The following is a 19,918-nucleotide window of genomic DNA, read 5'->3' as shown; positions in this document are numbered from 1 at the left end:
CTTTTAGTTGTGTTAATTTTTTATAATATTTATTGTTGAGTGATAAATCGGAACAACTTTTTTATTTTGGGGAAAAAAAGTATTTTGTTGCCGTTGCAGTTTTTGTGAAAATAACTTATTTTGATTAGAAAGTATTTTCTATGGACCTACTAACTTAGAAATTAATAGAAAGAGCACATGCTTTTAACCGTCCACGGTGGGGGAATTTTTAAAAAGGGTCTTAGTTCTGCCTTGGGCTTTAATTTTTTTGGAAAATAAAAGCACTTAAAATCACAAAAAAATTATTGAGCTTAAGCAATTCGATGATCATCGAAATGGTATCGACATTAGCCCTGTACTTACTTTATCTGTCAGTACCAAAATATGCAGTATCGCACGCCACTATTCAGGCGGATGATCCACGCGACGCACGGAAACGGGCGGGGACACCGTCAACCTCTGTCCCCTCCCTCCCTCCATCAGGAGTGAAAGTAATCCATTACTTGGGACTTACCGGCTCGCCTCGCGATTGGTCGCAGCGGCAGTTGGACCACGGTGCTCACACGCCCGGCAAGCGCGTCTCTGCCATTCGAGTCCTTACGCGCGCCGGATATGGATCAGGACGCAGCGTATCTCCCCGCGGTCTCCTCCTGATTAAAATAAAATAGAAGACAGAGAGTAAACAAAGGCGATCCAAATGAACCCCCGCTCTCACGGCACTTCCGGCGTGCAATGGCTTAGCAGGAGAGACATGAGCGTCCGGAGCGCGGACAGTGTCACCCTGTGCCAGAGGGCTTTGCAGATCGTAACGGAACTTTGCCTCACCGGACACGTCGACCGGGACAAATGTTCCGATATCTTCCCGCTGGAGAGCAACATACCAGGTAAAGGACATGCAGGTAAATTAAGTCAATATTTATCTCCTCCCTCCATGATCGGGAACTTTTTTCACCTTTGAAGTCGTGAGAAGAGGTGGATTAAAAGAAAAAAAAAACAAAACAAAAAACTAAACTTTAATACGGTTTAAACTTTAGTGCCACGTGCGATGTTTTTTTTTTTAAACGAATGCGCAGTTTTGTTTGTGCATTCCTTGAAGCAGCAACAGGTGGACTGAGGTATGAAAATATAACTGCTGTCTATGGGCTTCCAGTCTGACGAAAACAAGCCTGTTTTTCAACCATTTGAGACATGAATCCTCCTTAAATCTGTCCACAAATTAATAAAAAAATCAGAGCTTTATTCTCCTTTTCTGGGACTTCTTTTATTTTGTCCTGCTTTGTCAAACAAGTACTGTTTCCTCCTTCTTACAGCTTGCTCTTCTCCTTTTTTTTCTCTTTCTCCCTTGCATGTTTGTCTGTCACTTCTCCTTCACTTCATGTGCCCTGCACCCTCTGTCTTCCTTTATTGTGGTTTTATCTGTAGACATCTCTATTAGCCTGCTTGCTGTGGTGGTTGGTTTCTGTGGCCTCGCCCTGTTGGTAGTCTCTCTCTTTGTGTTTTGGAAGCTGTGCTGGCCACTCTGGAGGAGCAAGGCTCTCACGGCTCACACTGTCAACAGCCTCCATGTCGGTTTCCCCGAGGCGCCCCCGCCGGCACCCTCGCCCATCGCCGAGAGCAAAGCAGCGGAGGCAGAGAAGAAGCAACCGCTGGAGGTGAAGGCCAACGGCCGCAGCTCTGTCAAGATCCTGGAGGCGGCCATGAAGATCAGCCAGACATCACCGGACATCCCTGCTGAGGTGCAGACGGCGCTGAGGGAGAAGCTCAGCCAGCAGGCCAAGATCCAAAGGCAGACTACCGAGCCGACATCCTCCTCCAGGTATACACACACACACACACACGCACCAGCATAACCTTGCTGCGACCCCCCCTCCGTGCCGAGGACCCTGCAGCAATCTTTACATACACACACAAGTGCAGCTCACAATTACTTGCACGGCAATGTTGCACAACAGTTGACAGTTATTTGGCCACTGGCTTTGAGGTGCTTGGTCATGTGACACAGTGGACGGCCACTGACCTTGAAATGCTGTTGCACATTTTGAAGAGTGTGTCTCTTGCTCCTCTTGATCACAGGGAATAAAAAAAAACAACAACTAAAAACACATACCCATGCCTTGATCAATTTGAAACCCTTCTATCACATATACATGAGAATGGGGTTGCCATGGTGATCCCAAGCCAGCTTAGTATTTCAACAATCGGCTTGCGGTTCTCTCCCTGAACCGCATTTTCCATGATTGTGTTTGAAGTAGAATGGCCATAATTAGGGTTGCTGTGGGGTGGCAGCTGTCAGGATGTGAGGTCGCTCTAAGGCCATTTTTGAACAAATGTCGTGTTGATATAAATATACACTCAGTGGTAGACCCTCTTCCATTTGAAGCTGTGGTCTGAACATGAACCCAGGAAACTGTCTATTTTTTTTTTCCTATGCTTCTGTTTATTTTGAAAAAAATTTAAGAACATTTGCAAATTTTAATCCAACAAAATTACCCATTTTCTCAAAAGGCAATGATGATAAAGACACAGAAGCAACAACTAACAAGAAAATCCCCTCCCCCCATTCTAAATTGTACTTTACTTGTGCAGAGAAATTACTATATATTTTAGACTGAAAATGAATTATTTAAATAAACAATGAATGAACAGCAAAAATAAATAAATAATTGAGATATTATTAATCATGAGTAAACAAAACTGAAATGTAGTATTTTCTATCTCTATTTTGTCCATACTTGTGAGGAAATATTATTTTCAAGGAGAGAGAGAGAGAGAGAGAGAGAGAGAGAGAGAGAGAGAGAGAGAGAGAGAGAGAGGGAAGCATACAGTGCATTCCAACATTAAATTTTCTCTTACATTCTAGTTCTAAATTGAGACAATAATGATAAACAAATTGTTAAAACATTTGAAAACAAAACTCACAGCAATCTACCATAAATTTTCACATGCTCAAAAATCCAAGTGTTTAAGTTTTTTAAAAATAAGTGTGGAGAAACTATCTTTTTGGTATAAATTAAAGGTCAGGCGCAGCAGATCTAGTGACACTGAGTGGTGAAGAGTGGGACTGCAGTCACTAGCCTAGCCCCTCCTCTTGGTTTATCTATTACCTGTTGCTGCTAGACAGTTTGAAGGCAGAAGGGATAGAGCCGTTTTTTTTTTTTCATTTATACATGTTTTTTGTTGTTTTCCTCTCAAAATGCACACGTCTAGGTAATATATACACTATGCCAAACAATCTGCTTTTTATATTTATCCGCACCGTTTCTGTCTTTTTTCAAATGTTTCTAGCGATTGGTCATTTTCACTCATTACTATTTATTTTGCCATAAGATTTAAATTTCCTTACCGCATTAATGGCCAGAATAAGAACAATAAATAATTTCTGTGGGTGAAATAACAATCACTGAAGAAGTTTAGATTGAGGTTAACACTAATATGATTGCAGAGTCATATTAGTGGGATCCTAAATTCCATCATACATTTTGAAATTTGGGCACCATGGTGGCGCATTAGTACCAAGGCCTCACAGCACGAAGGACCAGCTTCTCACACAGCATTCCTGGATGTGTTAGAGACCCCAGAAATACATAATTATCCCAAACAACACAAAAAAAAAACTTCCTATTCCTTCAGTCGATCAAGTCAAAAAGTTATGTCATTATATATTTACATTTTTTTCTATATTCTTAGGCATACAAATCTAATTTAGAAATATTCATTATTCATGCATTATCTATACTGTTATACCCATATCTTCAGGGTATTCTGACACTCAGGGTCATGTGGGGATTGGAGTCTCTCCCTGCTGTCAGTGGGCGAGAGGCAGGTTACAACCTGGACCTGTTGCGAGTTGATCATAGGGCTACATAGAGACATGCAGCCATTATCTGTCAGGGTCATTTAGTCTCCAGTCAACCTACTGCATGTTCTTTGATTGTGAGAGGACAATGGGCAAACTGGAAGAACCCCCCCCCCCACACACACACACACACACACACACACAGGGAGAACATGCAAACTCTATACAGAAAGGCCCCTTGTTGGAATCAAACCAGCGATCTTCTTGCTGTGAGGCAGAAGTCCCAGCTACTATATGTACATATGTAGTTGTAGTACATATGTAGCTGCTATATAGTACATAATTATTTTTTTTCCCTGAAAATTGGACACAAATAGTTTTTGAAGTTTTCTGCATGCCTGACGCATGGCACATGGATGTATGATTGAAATCAACATTGATGAGATTATAACCTAATATGAGTATTTTATTCCAAATGCAGCCTCAGGGTAGCACGGGCCAGTTTCTCCCTGCGCCAACCTCCTGAGGCTGGTGCAGGGAGAAACTGGCCCGTGCTGGTCCCAAGCCTGGATAAATGCAGAGGGTTATGTCAGGAAGGGCATCTGGCATAAAACTTCTGCCAAAACCAAACATGTGAGTCAAACCTAATAATCTCATACCAAATTGGTTGAGGCCTGGGTTAACAACGACTGCCATTGGTACTGATGACCTACAGGGTACCAGTGGTATTTGGGCTACCGTGGGTCGAAAAAGGAGAGGACGAAGGCGTGTTTGGAACCACAGACAGAAGAGGAAAGGCAAGAGTCTGGGACTGAGTGTAGGGACTTTCAATATTTTGACTATGACAGGGAAATGTAGAGAGTTGTTCAACAAGATGCAGAGAAGGAAATTGGATATACTGTGTGTCCAGGAGACCAGGTGGAAAAGTGTAAGGCCAGAAGCTTAGGAGCAGGCTTTAAGTTGTGCTATCATGGTACTGACAGGAAGAGAAATGGAGTAAGCGTTATCTTGAAGGAGGAGTTTGTGGAAATGTTCTGGAGATGAAAAGAATGTCAGATAGACTTATGAGTCTGAAAACTGGATGTGGGATGTGAGTTAGAGGAGGAGAAGTTCTGGAATGAGTTAGAGGAAGTGATGCGGATTATCCCCAGAGATGAGAGTGATAATGGGTGTAAAACTTCAATGGGAATGTTGGTGCAGGAATGGTAGGTATGGTAGGTTAAGTGCAGTGAACACCTTTTTCGAGAAAAGACAGGAACACAGGGTAACTTATAAGAGCAGAGGTAGGAGCACGGACGTAGACTACATCTTGCATAGACGGGGTAACCTGGAAGAGATAAGTGGCTGCAAAGTAGTTGTAGGTGAGAGTGTTGTCAGACAGCATAGGATGGTGCTGTGTAGGATGACTCTGGTGACAAGGAAGATCAAGAGGACAAAGGCAGAGCAAATGACAAAGTGGTGGAAGCTGAAAAGGGAGGAGTGTTGTATGGTTTTCAGAGAGGAATTAGAAGGGGTCTGGGTGGTCAGGGTGAGCTTCCAGATGATTGTACAACAACAGCTAGTGTTATCAGGGAGACAGGTAGAGGAGTGCTTGGTGTGTCATCTGGAAGAAAAGTAGATAAGGAGACTTGGTGGTGGAATGGGGAGGTACATGACTATATACAGAGTAAACGGTTAGCAAAGAAGAAGTGGGATAGTGAGGGGACTGTTTGGGAGTAACAAGGATGGATAGGATTAAGAATGAGTATATCAGAGGAACAGCAAATGTTAGATGTTTTGGAGAGAAGGTCAGAGAAGCCAGATTGAGATTGTTGGGTCATGTGCAGAGGAGGGATAGTGAATGTATTGGTAGACGGATGCTGGGATTGGAGCTACCAGGCAGGAGGTTTCGAGGAAGACCAAGGAGAAGATTTATGGATGTAGTAAGATAGGATATAAAGACAGTTGGGGTGAGAGTGGAGGATACAGAGAATAGGGTTAGATGGAGAAGTTTGATTCACTTTGGTAACCCTTGAAGAGAGAAGCTGAAAGGAGAAGAAGAAGAGTATTTTACTCCAATTCAGCCAAAAGGAAATCCTTCTCTAGCCTACATACTGCTGTATCACACTGAGTGCACAGACCCAGTCTGACCATTACTTATATCTTAGTACGTTATCAGTCCACCCTAAAATCTGTACATACAATAACCTGCCAATAACAATCCTTTAACCCCCCTGTCCACGTGTCCCTCATTAAAAAAACAGATGATGTTGGTTCAACAGAAAACTCACCTTCTGTTGTAAATCATCTATGTTTCTGGACACTTTTGTGTTCATGATGTTTCGAACATCTAGTGCGCAACCTAAGCTCTGGCGTCAATTTTGATGCCACATCATATGTGCCTGCTGCTGTCAGACTGTTGTGATTGTCGCACTGTCAGAAAGGAGGAGGGCTAGTTGCTAGGTGACAGGAAAATGCAGCCATAGTTTTCTAAAACAATGTCTACCTCACTGAATTCACAGCATTTAGTTGAACAATATAACAAAAAAATGAAACAAAACTACTGCGAGCTGATGCCAAAGTAATTAAGCCTGAAAAACATCGACACCAATTCAATACAATCAGAATCATTGTGTCAATTAAAACAGAATAACTGAGTCTTAAGGCTGATTGTTTGTTGTTTTTTCAAAAAGAAAATGTTATTCAAGTCTCCTTTAGTTAAAAAAGTCCTGATTAAAGATGTATCTAGACAGTTAGGTCTGGTGGGCACATATTTGATAAACTGAGGTTTCTGGGGCTCTCAGACATATGTGGACTCGGGACACAAATCGTGGCGCATGTTTGATCCCAAACTAGACTGTGGCCTGATGTAGACCTCAAAATAGACGTATATCCAGAACGCAAATGTAATAATAATAATTAAGGATAGAACCATGAGCAGTAGGCTTCCATATACCAGCGCCAATGGAGCACTTTGGGGTTTAGTGTCTTGCTCAACAACACTTAGACACACTTGGAGGAGCTGGGAATCGCACCAGCAATGTTTGGTTTCAAAGACGATTGCTCTACCTCCTACACCACACTACTCCCATATTAAGAGAAACCCGTGAAAATACAGGAAGTCAACTTGTGTTTGAACGTACTGCTTAAACTTTTGATTATGTAGGTCAAAAGTTAGTTTAGAAGAAATAACAAAGATGGATCTTTTCTGCTGTTTTGTGCTCTTAAGAACAAAAGTGAGGATATAAGGAGGTGATAATTGCACGATCTTGTCAACACCGGCTAGTTAGCGCAATCTCGCTGTCTTATTTAGAGAACTTCTTGCTACTCCATCACAGTATTTCATTTTAAGTTGTAGATGTCAAGCATGTTTGACAGTTATGATTCAAAGCAAGTCAGGCCCTGAGGAATTTGAATAGACTTAAATTTGAGATTTGACAATTTGAGAACATCCCTGAAATTTTGCCAGAATTTCCAGTTTTACGCAAGATGCCAGTTTACTCCTTTGTGAAGATGTCACACATCTTCCCGGCTGTGACAAAATATTTGTTTTAAAAGGTGGTGCCAAGAAGATCAAGCTACAAAACATTTTGACTTCCATTAACTGTATTTGGCAATAAATAAACTAACTGTGATTTCAACAACTGGACATCGTTTTGTAAATTTCAGCAATATTGCAAATATGTCTGGATTATTCATAGAGTTTAGTCTCATCCAGGTTCATATGTGATCATTACCTTCACCATTTTTAACCAGAGTGCCACCACAACATAATGAAATGATGAAAAGGCTGCAGTCTCTCCTCATGTCCTTGATGAGATTAGCTTGCTGGCACTACGAGCTCCACAATATTGTATATGTGGTTCTTATACGGCAAACTGTTATTGCCGAACAGAAGAAAAGGCATCGCTACCTGACATTTACCAGATGTCCTCTTGTCTTCTCAACAGGCACAATTCATTCCGCCGCCACCTGCCTCGTCAGATGAATGTCACCAGTTTCGACTTCAGCATCGACACGGTTCCCCTCCGACAGTCTTCTACAGTCAGCATCGGAAGAATAAAACCAGAGCTGTACAAGCAGAAGTCTGTGGACTCTGAGGATGAGGCCAAAGAGCCCGTGGAAACTTGCGGGAAGCTCAGCTTCTCACTGCATTATGACTACGAGGAGCAGGCGCTGGTGGTGAGGATCCTCAAGGCCTTGGATCTGCCTGCCAAGGACTTTACCGGGACATCTGACCCCTACGTGAAGATCTATCTACTGCCGGAAAGAAAAAAGAAGTTCCAGACGCGTGTCCACCGCAAGAATTTGAACCCCATGTTTGACGAGACCTTCTGTTTCCCCGTGGCGTACGATGAACTGTGCAACCGCAAGCTGCACCTGAGCGTCTACGACTTTGACCGCTTCACCAGCCATGACATGATTGGCGAGGTTGTCGTGGACAACCTCTTTGAGCTTTCTGACCTCTCCAGGGAGGCGGTGGTATGGAAGGACATTCACGCAGCAACCACGGTGAGCAGAGTTCTAAATATTTCTGAATATTGTTGCTACGAGGAAGCACAGATGTGATGATGAGCCCAAGTCCCAATCAAATCTTGATTGGGACTATGATAATGCACTAATCTATGATAATGCACTGCAATCAATCAGATGAGTATATTGTGTCAACACAAAGGTGCACCAGGTTATTTACTATAAATTTTACTTGTCTGCATTAAGAACCAAAAATTTTAATTTATCTGCATTTCCATCAAAGAAAAAATACACGACAGTTTTAATAGAGTTTCACTTTCCTGATCATCTCTAGTTTGATTGCATTGAAAAGAGCGTCTTATTCCCCCATCAACCCGAAATGTGATTCTGCTGCTTTGTTGTGCTCTCACACTAATCTCAGAAAATGACAAAAACTGTTTCCTGCATAAAAAAATAAAAAATGTTTTTAGAAATGACACATGACCCATTATGCTTAACCACTCTTGGGTTTTACCTGGGCAGGTGGAACCAGCGGATTCACAAGCCAAACACCACAGGCCTCCATAGACCATAATGTTCTAAATAAAGCAACATAATTCTGAAGTTATCATATGCCTATCACTCGTATTTACTCATTTCAAAAATTAGTCTTAAGTGACAAACACAGTCCTCTTCATGATGACCGGAGGCACTGGAGAAAACGCTAAGTGGCAACCATTTTCAAGGGACCCGAGTGAAACGAGAGTACAGAGAGTGAGGGGCACATTAGTGCACTGGAAGAGAAGGAGAGAGGTCTTCGAGAGATTCACAAGATAAAGAAGAGAGCTCCGCTCTCACAGCATTTCCTTGCTAGTTATGCCAGCAGGGGCCTACAGCCAGGAAAATAGACATGCCCTCCTGGTGAAATGGAGACATTGTGTCCTTGTGTGAACTGCTGAAAATAACAAAGTCACTTGGAACAGACGCTGTTGGCTCCCGCAGCCACAGTTTACTCAGAAGCGTCAGCTTGATATTAATGTTTATGGAAAAACAACCTGTCTATTTTTTTTAGGCCAAAATGAAATGCAGACAAAATAAGGGCCAAGACAACAAGCATGTTTTTGAGGTTTTGGGGTTTGAACAGGATGAAAGATGTCCAGATGATAACATTTAAAGTTGTTCTAAAGGATTTTCTCTAAATTGCTGTAAAGTAAAAGCAAACCTAGATGATGAAACCTAAAGTAAAATCAAAAATGTGTCAGATTGGATCGTATTTGTGTGACTGGTATGATGCGCCTTCATTTCGGAAAAAAAACATATACTAGGAATTCTCTTCCTTCTCAGAATTCTGTATTTGTTACCTGCACTTTTGAATTTTGAAGATAACAAATGTTAGAATTTCTATCACCCATGATATTTGCAAATTGTATATCTATATAGCGTAGTTTTTTTTTGATACCTGCTCACCTCACCTCTGGAACTACATGAACAAAAAGCTAGTTTAAAAACAGAAAATAGTGAGTTCTCCCACTGATGACAACATAATGGCTACCTAGCTTTAGCTTGGGTAATTCATATCATTTTGAGTAAATGGATAGTAAATGGATGCTACCCAATGTTCAATTTTGTGATTTTTGTTCTGTTAGGTCTACATTGTTGATTGGCTGTCACCTTCAGCACACAGATACCTAGTAACTATAGACTCTAGAGATACCAATTTAAGAAGAGCAAAGCTAGGACCCTGTCATTTAGCCACATACAATTCTTTCACTCACACAAACTCAGGTTCTTTTGGGATCTAATAAACCCCTCGAATTGACATGTGATACACTTAATTGAGTTAATATTGTGCTAAAATGCTAACTTGCATATATATATATATATCTGTCTAGTGTCTAGTTCTGCACTCTCAAAGTAGTATATCCGGATTTGCAGCTTCATAATAAAGGTGCAAACCACATGTGGCTGTGCTGAATATAGAATGAAGAAATGAATCAAGTTTATTAGACTGCACTTTTTGTGTGTGTATGTGTATGATGGCTCTGAAGTACAGTTGTGTCGTAACTTGGCCTTAAACAATATCGGTCAATTTTAGATTTTGGGCACTTAACACGCTTGTCTAAATTTAAATCAGTACATTGTCAGTGTGTTGTTTTCACTCATTTTTCCAGGGGTACCAAGCCAGTCCTCCCACAGGAATCCAGTCAAACAGAGAAGCCTCTGGGCTCTCCTCCAAATCCATTTTCAGCCGAAGATTGGGATCTCCCGATTAGCACGTCTCAGCTTGAGCTGCCCCTCGAGGCAGCACTAATATTTCGAAAGAATTAAAAAGAGATAACCCTTTGAAGCGAAGCCTGCTGTGTGACAAACACTGAATACAGGAAGGAATATCTGTCAGTAATGGTTTTGCCATGTTTCTTCTGCCATGATTGGATTATTAGTTAGCAGATTTCAAGAAAATCAGGGATTAAAGGGAGTTAATTTATAGCCTGGTATTCCAGAATGGTTTTCCTAGTAGATCTTATAACTTTACAAGCTTTAGTACAACATGTCACTTTTCTCTTGAACCAAACAACCTTGAGTGAATGTTGAACAGTGAATTGATTTATTGCTTGAATAAATACTTGATAAACTGGGTGCTGACAAATTACATCAGGTAGCCTTGATATGTAGCACCATGGCCGTTGAAGCAGAGAGGGAGCTTTATCTGATGTGTTTGATTTAAAAGGGGATTGTTCAAAATCTAAATAAACCGTAGGTCCAATGCTCTCTGCTGAAGCATCTGAACAGCACAGACGTATCACCTTCACTTTCCTAGTGGAAAGCCTAATATAGAAGGATCAGTCCTTTGGACAGATTCCTTTGGTGGCAATCCATCTTATTTGATTTTGTTCAATTATGTTGAATCCAACTGATTACTGGATGAATCTAAACGTTACTGATTTTCTAAATGTAAAGATGTGTGAATAATATGGTAAGAGAAGTGTGAAAATAAGGTAAAGGTCGATTGTACTGCCATGGTCACTGCAGTAAAATGACTTGTGAATGCTAAAGTAAATAGCAGTCACGGCAGAGCATGATGTCCAGGTTTGATACGGCATGCCTGAAAATTACGACTGGCTTGATAGCATGGCAGGCCAGGTTTAAGTCAGCTGACGACCTGAGGACTTGAAAGGCAGTTGGGGGCGTTTGAATCCATTAGACATTATCCACTGAATTTTTATTTGTAATTAAAAAAATATATTGAACTGTCTTCTTGACCTGCTAAGAAACCCACCAAATAGTGACATATAGCACATGACAAAGCAACTGACTGTGCTGTAGTGTTGTCAGGCTTGACCCCGGCCTCCGTATTTATGAACTGGCGCTGGTGGAATACTTCATTGATTCCCCTGTAAATGATTTTTTTATGCTAGAGGTGGGTGTCATTTCACAGTTTGGAGAAAACCACAAAAAAGCCGTTTCCCAGTTGTAGCTCAAGGGTCATAACACCATACGTTATTGCACTTCAGCTTTTCGGTTCCTAGTTGGAAATTGTGTTACAAGCTCTTTTCCATGCCCTACATCACATTAGCCCTTCTCACTCTGTACATCTTTATCAAACATAAATTGTCTAGATAATTCACTGTGTCAGATATAAATCATGATTATGATTGACAGATTCTCGGTCTGGACTCAAGCGGGTTGAGGCCATCTCTGCCCAATGACCCATGAAATGTTGAGGTAATAGTCAAGATTAAAGGAACTTACAGTCACTGCAAAATCATTAAATATTTGAGAGCACCATAACACCCCCTTCAAAAAACAGTTAAACAAACAAAAACCAAACACGTTAATTCTTGGCCTAGCAGCTTGGTTAAAGATAGAAAGGAGCCCACAACGAAACCAGCCGCCCATGAAGTCAGACACTCAGATGACCTGACCTGACCTATCCCTTCCAACCATTCACACATGACAATTAAAAGCACTTAACAGACCAAAACCCATAATTTCAAATAATTTGCTCACTGCAGTTAACCTTATTGATCCTTAAGAGTCTATGGACTCATTGGAAAATTAGTCTATGGCAGGGTCTCATTTCAAGTTATGACCCTTTCAGAATGGCTCTTTAGATATTGTTGTTGTTTGGTCATTAATGTCATGTATCATTGGTCATTAATTAATACTTGATATCACATAAAAAAAAAATCTCTGTTAGAAACCTTAATAAATATAAATTCCCTTCTATTGTTTGAGCAAGCGCTCTTTTTATTGAGTTCTGTTGTTGACTATTTATTAAGAGGAAAACATGCTTAAAAATAACAAAACAACTGTGTCCACACCATTTTGGCAGCCCAGATACAAAGAAGAAACTATTCATTTGAAATAAATAATGCCATAATTTTTGATTTATTTACTGTTTTTCTTGGTGCTCCTCATTAAATTGTGTATATATAGAGAAGTTAATGAGCAGTAATTAACTACACGATATATGAAAACAGATTTGGGACCTTATGACATGTTATCTAATGCTTATTCTTGGGGAAAAAACATAAAGGTACAACCCAATTCAGGCATTTTGTCAGTCAGAATATGGAAAAGTCAATTCAAAAGTCACTGTCTTCTCTCACCCGGCAGGAGACTGTTGACCTGGGGGAGATCATGTACTCGTTGTGCTACCTTCCCACAGCGGGGAGAATGACCCTAACAGTCATCAAATGCAGAAACCTAAAAGCCATGGACATCACAGGCTCTTCAGGTAAGCAGACGGCGAGATTAGTGTGGACTAATTATTAAAGGTGCTGCCCTTTATTTGAAAGAGATTGTCTCTTTACCGAGCGATCCCTCAATGTGTTTTAGAATAATAGTAATAATACTATATTTTATGTAAGTTATTTATATTTTATGTACCTGACACTCAAGAACACAGTACAGACATATACACAAAATACAGATTTAAAAGAAACAATCAAAAAAAAAAAAATAATGACTAAGTGGTCATTTTTTTTTTTTTGATAAATTAAAAAAACAGTTTTTATTAAAATTTAATTGATTGTTTTATGTGAACAGTTCGAATGTAAATTATAAAAGTATTTTCACATGTAAATCCAGCATCTGTCCGATTAGTTTAGGATTACTGTGAAAATGTGCCCCCCAGACCCCTACGTCAAGGTGCACCTGATATGCGATGGGCGGAGATTGAAGAAGCGAAAAACTACCACGAAGAAATGCACTCTTAATCCTGTGTACAATGAGGCGATCATCTTCGACATTCCGCCGGAAAATGTAGAGCAAGTCACTCTTTCCATCATGGTGATGGATTACGACCGGTGAGTAGGGCTGTCCTTATTAGCATTTGAGAGAATATTTGATAATTTTACTAGTTATACAGGAGAGATAGTGAATATATTGGTAGTCGGATGCTGGAATTGGAGCTGCTAGGCAGAGGTCTAGAGAAACACCAAAATACAAGTTCATAGTGAGAAAGGATATGAAGGTAGTTGGTGTGAGAGAGGAGGATACAGAGAATAGGGTTAGATGGAGAGGTTTGATTCTCTGTGGCGACCCCTGAGGGGAAAAGCTGAAAGGAGTAGAAAAAAAGGATACAGGTTTTTGTTTAACTTCCAGGGTTGGTCACAATGAGGTGATCGGAGTGTGCCGAGCCGGGCCCGATGCCGAGGGTCTTGGACGTGATCACTGGAACGAAATGTTGGCGTACCCCCGGAAACCCATCACACACTGGCATGCTCTTGGGGAGGTAAAGATCTTATTTTTCACCCCAAAAGTCAATTTTTAAGTCTCAAATATCAATATTTGCTGAGCTAATTGTTCCTGAGTGTGATGATGTCCACAGCAGATGCTGTTTGAGTCTAAGGCTGCATAATATAAGACTTAATCCAGTAGCTTTTCTTTCACTTGAATTTCCTTTTTGTGTTGTCTGTGAAGCATAATGCAGTCCAGCCTGTCTCCCTAAACAAACACTCCAATTCAAAGACAACACATGACATACATCAAATATTACAAATGGCAAACAATATCAGAGGAGCCCTTTTGGGTTCTGGAAATTAGTCTCCTTTGTCACGGCAGCGTAACAGTTATAATTTCAAAAATGTAAAAAGTAAAATAAATATGAATATAAATATAAATATAAATAGAGAGACAGAAGACAGAAGATAGCAAGAAATCCACTATTAAATGGACAGCAGAGACAACAACATCAGTGATAATAATGGACAACAGAAAGGAACAGGTGAAAAATACACAACCAGAATTAAACGACAATATAAATAGAGTGACAATAGCAATGACAAGAATAAAATAAATAAACAAAAATAGGCAGGATGTGTCCGGGCTGGGACCAACAAGGATAAGAAAGACAGCAGAGTTAGGGCATGGTATGTGAATGAGTGGTGTAGTGAATGGGGTAAGGCAGTGAGATTGTGGAAGCAGCACAGGTGGACCACAGGCAGGTTGGAGTTGTGTGCTGTCCAGACTGCTGTTATACAGTCTGATGGCTGTGGGCACAAAGGAGCGTCTGAAGCATACAGCTCTTCACTGAAGTGGGATGAAATGTTGGCTGAAGGAGCTGCCCATCAGCCACAGCTTGTGCAGGGGGTGGGAAGGATTGTCCAGGAGGTCTCCCAGTTTGTCCTTCACCCTCCCCACTACCACCAATTGAATATGGTCCAGGTTCAGTCCCACCACCGAGTGGGCTTTCCTCACTATCTTGTGAAGCTTATTGACCTCACCACTCCTCGCACCGCGCCACCAGCATACTATACCAAAGAAGAGTGTGCTGGCTACCATAGACCGGTAGATGGTCTTGAGGAGCCCGCAACAGATGCCAAACCACTTTAGTCACCTCAGGAAGAACATCCTGCCCCTTCCTGCCGAGTGCATCCGTGTTGTGTGACCAGTCCAATTTATTGTTATGTGGACTCTGGGGTACTTATAGAAGTTCACTATCTCCTCTTCTTCACCCTGGGTGGTGATTGGTACCTGTCTCCTCTGATTCTTCCGGAAGTCCACAACCATCTCCTTGGTCTTAGAGATGTTGATTAGGAGACGGTTCTGGTAGCTCCACTCAACAAAACTCACGATTAGCAAAACTCTGTATTCCGCCTCCTTGTCATTGCTGATGCATCCAACGATGGAAGAGTCATAGGAGAACTTCTGCAGGTGGGAGTTGTACCAGAGGTCAGAAGAGAAGAAGGTGAAGAGGAATGGGGACAGGACAGTACCTTGGGGCACTCCTGTGCTGCATTCCAAGGCCTTGGAAACACAGCCATCCACTCTGACATACTGCAGCCATACTGCAGTGATGTAAGGATGAAGTTGCATACTCCGCAGCTTGTCCTTGAGGAGGTCGGGTTAGACACTGTCACTGGAGAAGTCAGTCACTGGATAAGTCAAAGAAGGTGACTCTGTGTTTCCTGCACCCTCAAGGTGGGATCGGGCCCTATGAGTGAGGAAGATGACTGCATCCTCCACACCCATTTGCCAAACTGCAGAGGGCCCAGGGAAGCAGATAGTTGGTCTTTGTGGTGCTGGAGTAAAAGCCTCTTAGACGACTCTATGACATGTGGCATTAGAGCCACCGGCCTGTGGTCAGGAGCACTTGGACGTCCCCTCTTGGGAACTGAGACAAATAGGAGGTCTTCCAGATGTCAAGTTCCTGGTGGGCGGGGGGAGTTGGGCAAGACTGGCAGTTGCCATGTCTGTGCTCGGGGGGAAGGGATGGTGTGGTGGAGGATGGGGGTGTCCCTGGCAGTTGCGGATGGGCGATGGAAGGGGGGAGGCAGGTAGTGGTTGTGTCCGGGTTTGAGGGGATGATAAGGTGGGGTGAGTGGGGGTTGACCTTAAGAACTGATGCTGGTGGGCAGGAGGGGTTTAGGGGAGTGAACCGTGGGCAGTAGGTTGCCGTCGACCAGTTAGGGGTTCAGTGTCTTGCTCAACAACAATTTGACACACTAGGACAAGCGGGGAATTTGACCAGGAATGGTCTGTTCCAAAGACTATTGCTCTACCTCCTGCACCATGTCACGCTTCAATTTGTCACAGTACTCAGTTTGACTCAATTCCTCTCAGGGGCAGCAGAAACCCATACCCTCCCATCATTGTAGTATAATATCAATGTGTTTTTATAATATGCTAATATCTTGTATTACGGTCTTCATCTGGAAGTTGTTTCCTTGAGCAAAAAATGCCAGTACAGCTATTTTCTACTGAGATACAGCTTGTTTTACTCTCTCAATCGTAAATGGCCCGTCATGTTTAATTCAATCATTTGATTGGTAAATACTGTCAGATGTAGACATGTATTAGACAGATTACGCAGAAATTGTGCAAAAGCCAGTGTGTTTTTTTTTTCTCCATATATCCTGACCTTGTGAGATCCCAAGGTGAATTTAGCAGCTAATCTCAGTTTTCTTCCTGGGAGTTGAAAAGGGGCAGAAGTGAGCACCGAGCCTCTCTCACATTCTGATATTATTTTACTTTCCAGTGGCCGGGGCGAGCAGCGAGTTTCGAGAGCCAAGGTTCATGCCCCTCGCCCAAACCTCCTCAAACACCCTGATGAGAGAGTGACAACACAGCTGCTCTACAAAAACTGCTGGTGTTTTTTGTTTTTTTTGTTTTTTTCAGAGTGGCTCACAAGTCGTGTCCTTGACAAGTCACTTGTAAGCATGTTGTTTGAAAACTGGTTTCGTCACAACATGTTCCAGGGTACGTTCGTGGAATCACGGCCGTCGTGACGTTAGATTTTATTTGGGTTCTTCAAGTGCTCTACAGAGTTGGCTATGCACAGCACTCACTGTTGTTTCAGTCCAGTGGTTTGCCCTTTTCACACATCTGGTCGGAAATCTTCTGAGAGACTGAACCTGCCCAGTTACACAGACCACAGGAATGGCCACAGGCCTTGTTCCAACAATCCCTCAGTGGTTCACTTTTAAACTTTTCAATACTTTGAGGAACATTTTTGTTTCTGACCTAATGGCTCTTTAGTGAGTTTACCATTTTACTTTTAAAAATGGCATGACGCTAAAGGGCTATGCTGCTCAGTGCCAGAAAAAGAGCATTTTCTGATTTGAAACAAGCAAAATGACAAAAAAATAGTCAAAAGTCAATAGGTAGGTTGTGAGCTGAGATCTAATTAAAAAGCAGGTAACTCCTTTCTACAAGGGCTGTGTTGCTGTCTCAGTGATAAAAAAAAAAAAGAAGTCATTAACAATGTCTAAAACCAGCTACAGAATTGCCATTGTGATATCCTGATTAAACAAACAAAAAGCAACAATAAAAAAAATGCAAAAGTCAAAAAGTCACCATTTGAGAAAATGTAGCAGTCGCAGTAGATGTAGCAAACACATGTACAGAGAGATAAACACTACTCAAACCTGGTAGTTTCACATTAGCTATGAAATAAAACTACTATATCCTGGCCTAACCTTGCTGAGATTGATAAATATATTTGGTACAACATGGATTGATTTCAGCATACTAGTCCAAACTATGCCTCAGCAGCATATGGAAGCCACTTACAGGCACTCTCTTATCACTCTTAATCAAATCACAAGAGCTGTTCTTTACCTAGCAGTTGTCAATCACATTGAGACCAAAAGTTGGGCTATAAACAATTAGTTTGTTGGAGAAATAAAGCACTCCTTTGACAGTGTCCTTAGCTAAACTCCTGAACATGAGCATAATTGTCCAATTAAGGTGGAAGCAACGCATAGTCGACACTAAAGTCGTAGGATTTCTCTTCATCGTGACATGCTTTTGGGGTCACCGTAATGACTCAGACAACAGACTTGAAATTGTTTGGTTTCCTCGGATTTGAATTGGAAATCTTACATATCTTGTAGGACAAACATTACATATCTCCCTTTATGTTCTGTTTTTAGCCAAAATAAAATCGAAATAAATATGTCCAAAATTAGCAATTGAATCGCCCACTATTGCTCGGGTAGCCATGCTAGTGGCGGTGAATGAACAACTAGTGGATAAGACAACAGCATTCATCCATCATATTTTATGGGACACAATAATAATAATATACCTTAAAACTTTGACTGTTTAAATCTGACATCTTTGTACATCCTTGTGTGTGTTGTGATAGCGGAAAGTTTGACAGGTATTATTGGTGTCAGCCCCAAGCGAATGACCGATGGATCAGCAGCAGGTTAGCAACGACAAGTTAGTGGCAGGTTAGCAACAACGAAAAATGTTACAAAAAAAGAAAACTATACGGACAAATAGCAAATTTCATTGTACAGCAACTTTGCCCACTACAAACACAAGGAATGAAAATTCAGTTTTCAAAAGGTATGCGTGTGTACATTAGCCATACAAGCCATACTGAATTCAGTTCAATGCATCTCTCAGAATGAGCTTTTTACATGAGTAATAAGAAAGAAAATTAGCATTGCAAAGGGGTAAAAAAAAAAAGGCTATGTACTGTTATCTTACTTGCACAAGAATACGCTTTTCCCCCTGCACTGCCCTTAATGTTGAAAATGAAAATTTTTACTTGTAGCATGCGTCTGACCACTGAGATAAGTTCACTGAGGGGAAGCTGTATTTATGGAGTTTGGTTCCAGAGTCAAACATTGTGTTTACATTTGTATATAATCCAAAGTGAAACTAAGAAGTTGTCGTAATTATTGGAAACAGAGACATCGCTATGTATTTCTATCGTTTGGTGATGATTTGAACAGCTCAGACTTGTTATCCAGTGGAATTGATACACGTTTCTTTAATGGTTGTGAAAAATGGAGTGAAAACTGGAAAAAAATATACGAGTAAAAAAACCCAGTGAAGCCGACTCTACCTTATCAAGTTATTCCATGTTTAGGAGTTTAGAGCATCAAGCTATGATTGTTTGCATATTGGCTGAATCTGTTGTTGAGGAAGAACAATTGCAACTACTGTCATTCTGTGTACAGTTTGTGATATCTTTTTGTAACAATTTAAAGTTGATATTTGGAAAATAATTCATCGTTCATCTGTTTCATATGTATTTTAACAAAATAAACATTTGAAAAATCTGAAGCGTTATGTCGCCTTTCTTGGTTCACTAATTTTATCAAAATGATGAAATACCCTCTATTTTATACCTATTTAAACTAATGCAGATTACCTTAAGGAACATACCTGAGCAGGTGTTCGCTCATGATATTCACAAATAAAAAGATAATGTCAGGTCAAGATTTTATTTTCTATGGGTAAAGTCAGTTTTATCAATAACCATTCTAGAGCTTGTGTGATATAGAAATAAAGCAAGAATTTAAAAATGTTTCTTATTTCTATGTTTCTAATTTCTAAATTCTAATTAATTTGTTATATGATATACTCCAGGACCTATTAGACATAAGATTAAGTCTAATTTACAGTTGGGGAAATGATGTGTAAGTCATTAGTTTTACATTTTAAGTAATCAGTAATTTTGGTTAATTGTGGTCAATTTTGGTGCGATGACATCAAGGTACTAGGTCACATTACAGTTGCAGTCACCCTGTTTACCAGCAGGCTTTTATAACTTTAAGTAACTTCACTCAATGCTGTGTATAGGACTGAAACCGAACTGTTTTGGCTTTTTGGCTGCAAGCAGCTAAGCTGAACCAACGACCATGCTCAAATGTTCAATTATAATCAACCTTGCTGTCTCCAGCAAATGAGATACAGCTGATCCCATGCAAATGTGATCAAAAATACAACCTTTTTATCCATTTGTGTTAA

General features: G+C 40.9%; 1 protein-coding gene across 4 annotated transcripts; it reads left to right on the top strand.

Moving 5' to 3' along the window:
• The first annotated feature begins 575 nt into the window (after positions 1-575).
• syt10 (synaptotagmin X) lies at positions 576-19,307 on the top strand. Of its 4 annotated transcripts, none has more exons than XM_086146643.1 (7): positions 576-863; positions 1,402-1,795; positions 7,705-8,266; positions 12,824-12,944; positions 13,344-13,515; positions 13,814-13,943; positions 16,689-19,307. In XM_086146643.1, the coding sequence occupies exons 1-7, from the start codon at positions 677-679 to the stop codon at positions 16,758-16,760; spliced, it is 1,638 nt and encodes a 545-aa protein (XP_086002769.1). In that variant the 5' UTR covers positions 576-676; the 3' UTR covers positions 16,761-19,307. The 4 variants fall into 4 exon arrangements, with proteins under 4 accessions (XP_086002769.1, XP_086002767.1, XP_086002771.1 ...); XM_086146641.1 differs by having other exon boundaries at positions 576-878; XM_086146645.1 differs by having other exon boundaries at positions 682-863; positions 1,538-1,795; positions 16,689-19,306.
• Positions 19,308-19,918: the final 611 nt, after the last annotated feature.

The sequence above is a fragment of the Fistularia commersonii genome, chromosome 5 (genome assembly GCF_037954325.1).
Source record: "Fistularia commersonii isolate RoL2024-O1a breed Wild chromosome 5, RoL_Fcom_v1.0, whole genome shotgun sequence".
NCBI lineage: Eukaryota > Metazoa > Chordata > Actinopteri > Syngnathiformes > Fistulariidae > Fistularia > Fistularia commersonii.
This window is presented reverse-complemented; position numbering and strand designations above follow the sequence as displayed.

Excerpts from the sequence above, each read along its gene's own strand:
- syt10 (XM_086146641.1), top strand. The coding sequence starts at position 677 with ATGAACCCCCGCTCTCACGGCACTTCCGGCGTGCAATGGCTTAGCAGG. Across the intron at positions 879-1,401 it reads ACCAGGTAAAGGACATGCAG|ACATCTCTATTAGCCTGCTT; the intron begins GTAAATTAAGTC and ends TTTTATCTGTAG. Across the intron at positions 13,944-16,688 it reads ACTGGCATGCTCTTGGGGAG|TGGCCGGGGCGAGCAGCGAG; the intron begins GTAAAGATCTTA and ends TTTACTTTCCAG.